The sequence below is a fragment of the Corticium candelabrum genome, chromosome 8 (genome assembly GCF_963422355.1).
Source record: "Corticium candelabrum chromosome 8, ooCorCand1.1, whole genome shotgun sequence".
Classification (NCBI taxonomy): Eukaryota; Metazoa; Porifera; class Homoscleromorpha; order Homosclerophorida; family Plakinidae; genus Corticium; species Corticium candelabrum.
In genome coordinates, this window is record NC_085092.1 from 1,978,997 (window position 1) to 1,989,747 (window position 10,751).

Sequence of the window (10,751 nt, forward strand, 5' to 3'; positions counted from 1 at the left end):
ATCCCTTGAGCGATGGCAGTGCAGGCAGAGAAGAGGCCATCAGCAGTGAAATCATTTTCAATTAGCACTTTCAAATGCTCAAAGCGCCAACCTGACGGGCCTGCTCCAGATCCACGCGGTGATCGTCTGATAACATCAAAGAGAATAGATCTAGTTAAATTGATGGACTCGTGGTGAGGTGTAGCCTCCCTTATTATTGTTGTTGACCTCCTTGGATGTTTTAGTGCCAATTTTGCGGTTGTCTCCGCTGACGATTCAGCCAATCCGGTGCTAGTGAGGACCTTAGACGCACGTGACAACTCACCACATCTCACTAATCTTAGTGCCGCTGCTATCCTGGCTTCCTCACTTCCATACGAAGCTCGTTTGGTCGGCAAGCCTTGCAGTTTGACAAGGTCCTCCCATTGCCAGCTCAAAAATTTCTCATACGCTAACTTTACATCTCGAAGGCCGTTCTTGCCACCTCTCACCATAGGTCGGAGAAGCATGCGAGGGATGAGAAGGAGAAGCTTCCATGCCGAAACGTCATCTGGGTTATCTTGGATTTTCTTTAGGGCAATAGCACAACAGTCCTGGAAACGAGCCTTGACGGAGGAATTGATCGTTTGGACAACGCGAGGGGGCGTGGCTTCTAAGATTGACTGCACTGAGAGGTCCCGAATGAAACGCCAAGCGGTTGATTCCGGGTTGAGTGCACTGATACTACTCGTAGGTTGAGAAAGATCTTGAGGCTCAGATACCATAGTTGGCACGACTGTGGAGGATGCATTCCTCAACGAAGGTGACGGTGGTGATGGCGCGCTTGTGTCTGCTGGTGCGGATGACCGTTGGCCACTTACGGGAAAACTCTGCCGCTTCCTACATTGAGACATGTGTTGCCCAAGCTTTAGAAACCATTTGGAGCAGTGGGGGCAACGCTGTAAGCTATGACGAGAGATGAAGTCGCCTGGTAGAAGATTTGGGTCATGAGCGTGACGAGTATGACCGAGAACTCTCTGAAGAGTGCCAGAAACATGACAAGACTCATAGGGACAGCTCTCTAGCTGAGACATATCAAAAGATAGAAAGAGGGAAAGCGTTGGGCTGACAGTCAGGAAAGTTCAGCCGCCACCATCAATATCCGGGGTCTGTCTCTGTCTGTCTGTCTGTCTGTCTGTCTGCCTGCCTGCCTGCCTGCCTGCCTGCCTGCCTGCCTGCCTGTCTGTCTGTCTGTCTGTCTGTCTGTGTCTGTGTCTGTCTGTCTATTGTTATTAATAGAGCAAGAGTTCAAATATAATAATATAATAATCTGTTTGTCTGTCTGCCTGTCCGTCTGTCTGTCTATCTGTCTGTCTGTCTGTCTGTCTGTCTGTCTTAGTTATTATATTTCTTAATAATTAGCTTAATCGTAACTAAGGCCCCAGCTATAAGTAAATCATTGCATTGGCCATTCAGCTATAAGTAAATCATTGCATTGGCCATTCGCTGCCATGCAGCTATATGAGTTGTATTATGTTGCGATGTCCTTGAACTGCGGTTATTAAACTGCAAATTAGTGCAAAACAAAGAAGTTTATTGCAATGGAGTGTACTTGCTTACATTACATGACAGGTAACTATACAATCTACTTCTGCAACAGTACATTACTAATCAGTCACTTGACAATACTGTATCCATTATCCATTGCCACAGCAATGTTGTCTGTTGCCCATGATTGCAGGTGATGAAAAGCTAGTATATGAAGTACTGCGTGCTTTGCTCTTACGCAGTATTTCCAGTCTCCTGGCTGGCCCATAAATTCATTGAAGGTGTCGATTTTGTCGTCAGCAATGTATTGTGCTCTTTTGCGATTTGCAAAATACCATTTAGTAAATTAAAAATATTGCTGCATGTACTTGATGACTTGTATTGAATATCTCGCACCTATTGTGACATGTTTCCATTGCTCTAGGCTTTCTGCCATGGTTGTTGTTCTGGAAAAGTTTGGTGGTGTAGTTGTCGGACAAGCATCCAACAATGCCTTGATAGCATTTTTCTTTCTAGTTTGGCTATCGTAATTTTTAGGTCTTTGACAGTACAGTGGATACCTGCAAAATAAGGATCCGTTAGTTTTATTAAAGACACTGCAATTAATTAATTGCAGATTTGCACACGTATAGTAAGAATTAATCCCTGCAATGCAATCTATCTGTTACGAGAATATACACTTCCGCAGTAGACGTTAGAGTCCTCCAGTAAATTAATATCTGTCTATGTACGTATAATCACTTATCATCTAATGCATCGATATCTTCTTCTTTGGTTCGAGGTGTAGAAGCCAGTATTTCAACACTTAATTGGGTATTGGAGTAAACAAAGAAATTAATTAATTAATTTAATTAACTGTTTATTTCTGTAGCAGATATGATACTGTCTTACCTACTGTCTGTATCCGTAGTACCTTCAATAGGTGCGACGACATCTGACGGTTTAAAAGATGCCTTGATAAAATATATTGCAACAGAATATTGTAAAGAAACGTTGTCAGTGTTTTACTGTAAACGAATCTTTGACATCGTTGTCATTTTCTGCAGACAAGCGATCTTCATCAAATGTGAGGACATTGCTACAGTTTCACATAAATTGCATTTTGAGCAACTAGTCAATTACTATGCTAAATTATTGTTCACACCGTTCTAGACGTGTAGCATTTGCAGTGCCTGGTTTTTCTATTGCATGATATGATACAAGACGTCGTTTCTTCGTGTTTCTTAGTGACAATGACTTTTGGGGTCTTTGTCTACTGCCTTGATCACAAAGTAAAATTAATGTAAATATGGGTCGAGTGGCAGTTTTGCTTACTTTGCACTGTGTTTTCAGTCACGGCTAGAATCTGCTCAGTAGGCTCAACTGTTTTCAGATGATGATGTGCTAGCAGCAATAATCTGAATATTGTATATTGCAGCATTCTTGAACAGTTGGATACTTACTTTCTGCTGTTCTGAAAACAATCTGTCACATGGTTGCCAAAAGTTTAAATAGGTTTTAACTTTTAATGATTAATCTTACCTCCTCCATTTGATCTTGTTTGAATAATTCTTTTTCATTGTCGTTTCTACAATTTATTACAATAAGGTTTTGCATTGCAATATTACCTAGCTGATACTGTCTATAGATAGCAAAACCTACCACGAAATTCCATAAACAGCTCTCTATTGTTTATATACTAATAATACGCCTTGCACGTTTAATTAATTACACAGCTAGCGGGACAGTCTCTCTCCAGTCAACTAAATTTAGTACATACTGTTACATCAACATCTGTAGGCAACAACTTACTCGCATGAACTGGTGACTGAGTGTAGAAGGCGATACGCAAGCCAACGTCGTACGGTTTCCATTCATCTATGGGAATACGTGTTGTTAGATTAATTAATTAATGCATTAATCAGAATGATTCTATGATAATTATAACCTCGCGTCTTTGCAACTTCCCGAGAAGAGAGTAGTCTCTCATGTTCTGTAAATCGCAGTATACATGGCATATAGCTTTTATCAATTTATAGCCCTAGACGTACCACACAAGTCCAAACACCGCAATTGACACTATCGATCTGTTGAGGCTTTTCCTGCATTTAACATAGATTAGCAAACGTTCCGTGGATATCCACAGTACGAGCTACGCACTATATATAGCCTCACACATCCGCTCACCTTTGATACTAGGTATTTCTTTTGCCAAAAATCCTTGTTACTCAGTGTACCATATTTCCTCCTATGCTCATCACACAACCAAAGTCTACGACATATTTACATGCCAATATTTGATAATGCAATTAGAACTCTTGACAGTAGAATTACATAATGCAATCACACACAGCGTCATGTGTGTTTCCCGCCGAATCGATAACATTGAGACACTTCTCGAAAATGTCAACAATCTATAATGCAGTCTGTCATGCACTCACACTTTCAAAACTTAGACCCCGCAAAATGATATGAGATTTGACATGGAATGGTATGATTCTAACCACTTCTATCCAGTGATTCTTCCTATGAACAGGTATAGCAATTAGTTCGTATTCAAAGACGTTGACCTATACAAAGCTTTACTGCATGAATTCTACATTTTAACAAGGAATGTCATTTTATTAACCTCCATAGTAGCCCTCCATACGCCGTCGTATCCTCGTTTTCCATAACTTGGAACAAGGTAGGAATTTATTGACAATACTCTATTGGAATTCTATAAAAAAAGGAAATGAAACGCACATAGTTTGACAAAATTTTCTCGCGTACCATCAAGTTTGCCTCTTGCTGGAATACTATGTGCAAAGCATTTACTATCTAAAGATAAGATACCAATATATGATATACTACTTAGAGACGTTAGCTCACTGACTTTATCGTTCAACCATCTTTTGGACTGCAGCGATTGAAAATCAGATGAAAATAATTCATAACTTTGATCCGTACTTAGTCTATGCTGGAAACTGCTCTCAGCCATACGCAAAGCACCATCTACCTACAATACAACAAATTCAATAGTTCTACTTATTGAACAAATTGTAAAAAACATATTTTGGATACTATGGTAGCAGCAGCAGCAGGTATGTCAAACTCGCCAACAGTTTTGCGTCCGTTGCCTGGAAACGTTTCTGCTAACAAAGTTTTAATGCAGCAGCTTTTCAACGTTTGTACAATGTAATTTACTAACGCTGTTTTGCAGTATTGAGATCCAGACTCCAATAGTGGTTTTCTGCCACATGCCCCAGCAGCATTGGTGCACGCCGGTTCCCTTCTGCAGTTCTTGCGTTAATTTGTTTGTCGCTGTTTTCGTCTTCAAGGGAAGAGACAATGTACACTGGAGGGTCAAATACTGTTGCTGCAGCTCGCACGACAATTTCATCCGCCCAAGTGCCCGGCATTTTCATACTGTTAATGTAGTCTGTCCATTCGAGTGGAATAAATTGAGAAAGATGTTCTCCTGAGTCCTGCTTAGACATAAAAGTAGCAATGTACACATATACTAGCTAATATGGTAAACAATACTTAATTATATTATGGTAGCATGCCAAATTTGCTACTATGTAGTACCGTGAAAGGATTTTCGTTTAGGTGCCGAACTATCGTCTTTCTAATCTTTTGGTGGGACATGTTGACACCGAAACGACTAAGTTGATTACTTAGTGCTCTAAAGAAACAGTTGCCGTCTCCTTTGACCTCTTTTCTCACAGTAAGACCCATTTCTTCAATACGGCAGACTAGAGAATAAGAAATGTCGTTCTTTGCCTGTTGTTCAACTTCGTGTTCATAAAGAGAGAATTGGGCTATCTGTGCAAGTTCGCTGTGTACCTGAGAAATAGTATATTAATGTGTGTGTGTGTGTGTGTGTGTGTGTGTGTGTGTGTGTGTGTGTGTGTGTGTGTGTGTGTGTGTGTGTGTGTGTGTGTGTGTGTGTGTGTGTGTGTGTGTGTGTGTGTGTATTGACAGCAATCAGCCTCAATGGTTGCATACCTTGTGAAGTCACAGTAGCTGAAATGCTGGGATTTTTCTTGACATAGCCGCTAAATGCAGTCGTTTTCTCAACATCTACAATAATAGAAGTGAAAATATGCAAAGCCCGTGTACACGTACAAGTAGAAGGTGCATGCCATGTCCTTACTTTCTTTAGCCTTCTTCAAGAGTAATAATTTTTTGGCTAGTGCTTGTCTGGTATTTTCTTCCTCGGCTGTAAGGGATGTGATATCCGATACTGCAAACCATTTAGTAGCTGTTTGCTCGCCGATTACGCGCACTAGGTACCGATTCTTCTGAAAGTTGGTTTTTATAATTTTTCCTTTGCCAATAACCGGGGTAACCGGTAGCTTGTTCCATTTCTTTCGGCTGATACTCGTATGTAAACGAACTAGGACTGCATCACCGACGCTGTATGTAGAAGGCGGATAAGATGCTGCTTAACGTTTCGCTTGTCGATAAGCAGTTGTTTGCGACGAATCGTAGGCTTGTTTCCTTACACGTTCAAGAATATTGAGCTCAGTCTCAATTACGTGATTGTCGTCATCGTCGCTAGTGTTGCTGTGAATGTCATCGCTAGCAATAGATAGCGTCTAAAATGTTCATATATTAGTGAAGCAAATGCTTAAAAATGACAGAATGCAGAAAACTTGATAACCTCACTGTCGCTGCCAATGCCTATTTCTAACTGGCTTTCTGAATCAAGACTTCGCTTATAGAGAACTACGTTTGATTCGCGTCCAAAAAACACGTGAAATGGACTTCTCATACCTGAACAAGAACCATCTAACTTTTATTTCTTATCTAATGTTACATTTTTCTAGACAATTAATTAAGTATACCAAGTGAACTGTGTGAGCTGTTGTTGTACAGCTGCGCGTATTTTTGTAGTACACCGACCCAGTCGACTCCAGACGTTGTTGCTAAATTGTTGTAGAGGTCAAATTTCAGCTTCTCCTTCCACGTTCGATGAAACCGTTCATCCTAGCACATAACATTTTTAACTACTACATGCGTACGTTACGTAAAATCTAAAATGTATTAAGGTCGAAATACAAGCTATACGTTTTGTGAGGAGCACTACAATACTCTTTAGATACCTTTCCTTGGGACTGAGGATGATAAGGCGATCCGTATATCATCCGACAATTGAAAGCTTTCATAACTTGTCTAGTCACGCGTGCCGTAAATCCTTTGCCTTGGTCGCATTGCAGCAATCGTGGTGGACCAAAAATTGAATACACAGAGCTAAGGTGTTGAGCTACGACTTTTGCTGACTTGTCGGACAGAGGTTGTAAAATGACGTAACGACTGAATACGTCCAATAAAGACAACACGTACTTGTACGTGATTTCACCTTTTGTTATTGCTAGTTTTCGTAGGTCCACAATGTCTACCTGATTCCTTCTCATCACTCTACGTGAGGAAATACTGCGCAGAGGCGGACGATTTGAAAATAGTGGCTTTCGTTTTTGTTTTTCAGGAAACGTGTTGAGACGTTTTTGAATACCATGTTGGCCTCCCAATCCAACAAAGTGTATCTTCCAATTCTGTGGTACAACTTTCTTGCTCCTTCTTTTTTCGTGCTCTGGTACTCTTTTCGAATTGCATCTGTAACCTCACATCTCTTGAGAGCAATTTTTCCTGACTTCTTATAAACTAGTCTTGTTTCTTTCTGGCCTGTCAACGGATTGTGAGTAGTTTGAACGTCATAGTGTTTTCTCTTTCGCACAGCAACACGTTCTTCTTTTGATCTTTCTGATTTCGGCGCACACGTGTACGCATTGACGAGAAGAGCAAGTAGAATACTGTAAACCGCGTCATCCAAAGCAGAAGGTCCTCTTCCTCTTCCTTGTTTACTGCCGTTCTGGTTCATGGCTAGAGCAAGCACACGCATACAGTGACTACCAGGTAAAATCGACTCAATATATAGGTACTGCAACTGTAGAGAAGCAGATTGTTAGCGCACACAATTCAGGGCAAATTCTTCTCACGCCTACAGTTTCGTGTACGCAAAACTGATAATTCTGTGTCGATTCGTAGTTTGATGAAGATAGCGTAGTTCTAGTTGTCGCTTGGCTTATGTGTATAGTGTTTCGTAGTGACGACGTTGGCAAGTAAACGCAATTGTTATTCACATGTACAGTACTAAATTACAAAACGGTTGACGTAGGCCAAGTGTGACAACGAGTTACACGTGCGTCATCTACCTGCTAATTTCTAGTGCTACGACGACATCATCGTGAACTCACGATGACACACTCGTAATGTCGTAATCATTAGTGTAGTAAATTGTTCCTAGACGTTATGTTAGCAGTGTGAACCCAACGTCCAGAAAACGAAGGCAATGCGTATGCAGGTAATTTGAAGTTATAATGCGCACCTGCTTTGGGTAGAGAACTTGTTTGGATTGTGATTAACGAGGTGTCAATTAATGTCATGTGTGCATGCATGGACCAGCTGTTGGAGGTGATTTCGATTCTGTGTGGCAGATCTATAGAGACGAACGTGCCAAATTCTCAGTCTTCTTTTTACATAGAGGAATTCTTGTGCTCTGTGTGTTGTTGCACTAGCGAGGACGACTACAGTTGTAGCTATATAACACAGCGTTTGCAAAGTGGAAAGTCGCTTGACAGCGGACTAGAACGTTTGTTTGTATATTACACTAAATTCGCTGAAGTATAATATTCGTATAGCCTCGCAGAACTTCAGCTAATTAGACTATTCCTTCACACTTAAAAAACTGCATTACTCTGCAACGCCAAGTTTTGTTGGACGCGTAGACTTTCAGGAACGCTTCTACCAGGATACTGCTAACGCCACAAAGTGAGAAACACGAGAAGTGGTACAAAAGTTTCAATGGAATACTATCACCGATCTATATAATTCAAAGCAAAAACGTAATTATTGCAAATAAGAAGCAATCTTGAATACACTACCAAGGCACACAAAGAACAACCAAACAACAGAGATAGACAAAGAAATCGAGAAACAACCAAAAGTAAGCATTGGTTCAGAAATAATATTGGACAACAACAGTACGGTACACAAGAAACAAGCGAACGACAGACAGACAGACAGACAGACAGACAGACAGACAGAAACACAGACAGACAGACAGACAGAAACACAGACAGCCAGCCAGACAGACAGACAGACAGACAGACATACAGACACAGCTATCAAGAAACGAAGACGGAAAGCCAAATGCATCAACCTTCAAGACATACTGGAGATCTGTGTTTTCTATGTGTCTACATCGATCAAATGCTAGAGTGATTGACAGAAAAATAAAGAAGATTGTTTCAAGAGACAGCAACATAAACATAAATGGTTGTAGGTAGAAGCAAGTCCTATTGGCTTGGGTAGTATTTAGTTGCTTTGCTTAGATGGTGTATAATAGTTCAATGTTTGAAAATATGTGTATTGACAGACAGACAGACAGACAGACAGACAGACAGTCAGTCAGTCAGTCAGACAGACAGACAGACAGACAGACAGACATACAGACAGTCAGTCAGACAGACAGACAGACAGACAGACAGACAGACAGACAGACAGACAGACAGACAGACTTAGACACTTTTCCACTGATCACTCTTGCATTGCATCTTTGTATACACACTCATATCTGCATGCATGCGCATAGCTGCATGCTGATTAGTATAGTTCTTGTCTTCATTTTCTTGTCTGCATATCCTGATTCTACTGCAGCACATTTGCTGTGTCACCATTCAAAGAAAGATAGACAGACGTGCAGACTAAATGGCAGAAAGATACAGAAGATGCATGTATACAAGAAAACAAGATTTCACTAAACAAACGGATCGTTTTATAGTGTACAACAACGCAGACAAACAACCATCAATACCCATCTGAGAAACTAAGTGCAAATAAGTGATTTTACATCAGATACATTTAATTAGTTGTTTCTCGAACTACATATATTCACTTATTTTCTCTTCTGTTCTGGAAGTCATCACCGATCTTTGGTCGTGCGCAACCAATTTCAGAGACGTAGATCGTCTTCCTTGCGTAGACAGTAGGCATACGTCACTGTGCACCTAAGTATCGATCGATGCCATGCAGGATCGATGCATAAATCTGCAGCTAACCGCAGCATTGTACGCACTAAAACATTCTTAGGCACATCACCATGTCTCTACACTCAGTGATCGGATCATGTTTGTTTATCTTGTAACGCACAAGACATTCTTACTCCGCCTACTTTCAACACGCCCGCTACCAGACGAGCTGAGGTTTGCCTCAAAAGGAAACGTCAGACACGCGAAATTGCGATCGACAATGTCGTGATGACTTCGGTATTCATATGAAGCCAAATACAAACGAAGAAGAAGCAGGTCGCACTCGATTTCGGCTCATCGAGACGTCTGGGAGACGCGTGAAAATTATCATGGCTGTACAGGGACTATTTGGTTCCGTGGACTATTTGGTCGCGGGCAATTATCTCGCTTCTATTTGGTTCCCGAAACCGTTTAACTAGGGCTTATTTGGTTTCAGCCACCTGCAGGGACTATTTGGTCGCGTGGACTATTTGGTTTCGCATTTATTGCGCCTCGAATCGGCACTCTCCAACTCTTACAGCTGTACGAGACGGACGCGAACGACGTGACGATGGCCATGATAATTTTCACGCCTGTCCCAGACGTCTCGATGAGCCGAAATCGAGTGCGACCTGCTTCTTCTTCGTTTGTATTTGGCTTCATGTGAATACCGAAGTCATCACGACATTGTCGATCGCAATTTTGCGTGTCTGACGTTTCCTTTTGAGGCAAATCTCGGCTCGTCTGGTAGCGGGCGTGTTGAAAGTAGGCGGAGTAAGAATGTCTTGTGGGTTACAAGGTAAACAAACATGATCCGATCACCGAGTGTAGATGTGCCGCGGTTAGCTAATTAGTTGTCCGGTCTGTTGTCTGCATGCTGTACTCGGCTTCCTGCGATGATGGATATGCAATCTGCGAAAACAGCCTGTCTGTCTGTCTGTCTTTTGCGGAAGCTGTCAAGGCTTTCTGTGCGCTCATTAGGAGATGACAGTGTTTTGGGAGTAGATAGAGACATTCAGTGTTTTACTCATTAGCAATAGTCTCGGACTACAAGTAGAACATTTCATTTTAACAATAACTGTTTGTAGTAGTGAAGATTGTTGACAATAAACTTGATCCTGTCTGTCTGTCTGTCTGTCTGTCTGTCTGTCTGTCTGTCTGTCTGTCTGTCTGTCTGTCGGTCTGTCAAATTTTCATATATTTTTATACATC

General features: G+C 41.3%; 1 protein-coding gene across 8 annotated transcripts; it reads right to left on the reverse strand.

Annotated features, from left to right (window-relative positions):
* Nucleotides 1-2,737: 2,737 nt before the first annotated feature.
* Nucleotides 2,738-7,006, reverse strand: LOC134183454 (sentrin-specific protease 2-like). 8 transcript variants are annotated; one of them, XM_062650992.1, is made up of 20 exons: nucleotides 6,576-7,006; nucleotides 6,318-6,459; nucleotides 6,134-6,246; nucleotides 5,624-6,068; nucleotides 5,476-5,550; nucleotides 5,056-5,313; nucleotides 4,676-4,991; nucleotides 4,549-4,619; nucleotides 4,361-4,483; nucleotides 4,258-4,305; nucleotides 4,115-4,204; nucleotides 3,990-4,055; nucleotides 3,820-3,899; nucleotides 3,646-3,757; nucleotides 3,537-3,587; nucleotides 3,434-3,478; nucleotides 3,298-3,363; nucleotides 3,028-3,073; nucleotides 2,821-2,970; nucleotides 2,738-2,765 (listed from the first exon to the last, which is right to left on the reverse strand). In XM_062650992.1, exons 6-18 carry the CDS (start codon nucleotides 5,203-5,205, stop codon nucleotides 3,062-3,064), a joined length of 1,230 nt encoding a protein of 409 aa, XP_062506976.1. In that variant the 5' UTR covers nucleotides 5,206-5,313; nucleotides 5,476-5,550; nucleotides 5,624-6,068; nucleotides 6,134-6,246; nucleotides 6,318-6,459; nucleotides 6,576-7,006; the 3' UTR covers nucleotides 2,738-2,765; nucleotides 2,821-2,970; nucleotides 3,028-3,061. The 8 variants fall into 8 exon arrangements, with proteins under 8 accessions (XP_062506976.1, XP_062506977.1, XP_062506981.1 ...); XM_062650993.1 differs by having other exon boundaries at nucleotides 6,134-6,261; XM_062650997.1 differs by having other exon boundaries at nucleotides 4,676-4,952; nucleotides 6,134-6,459.
* Nucleotides 7,007-10,751: the final 3,745 nt, after the last annotated feature.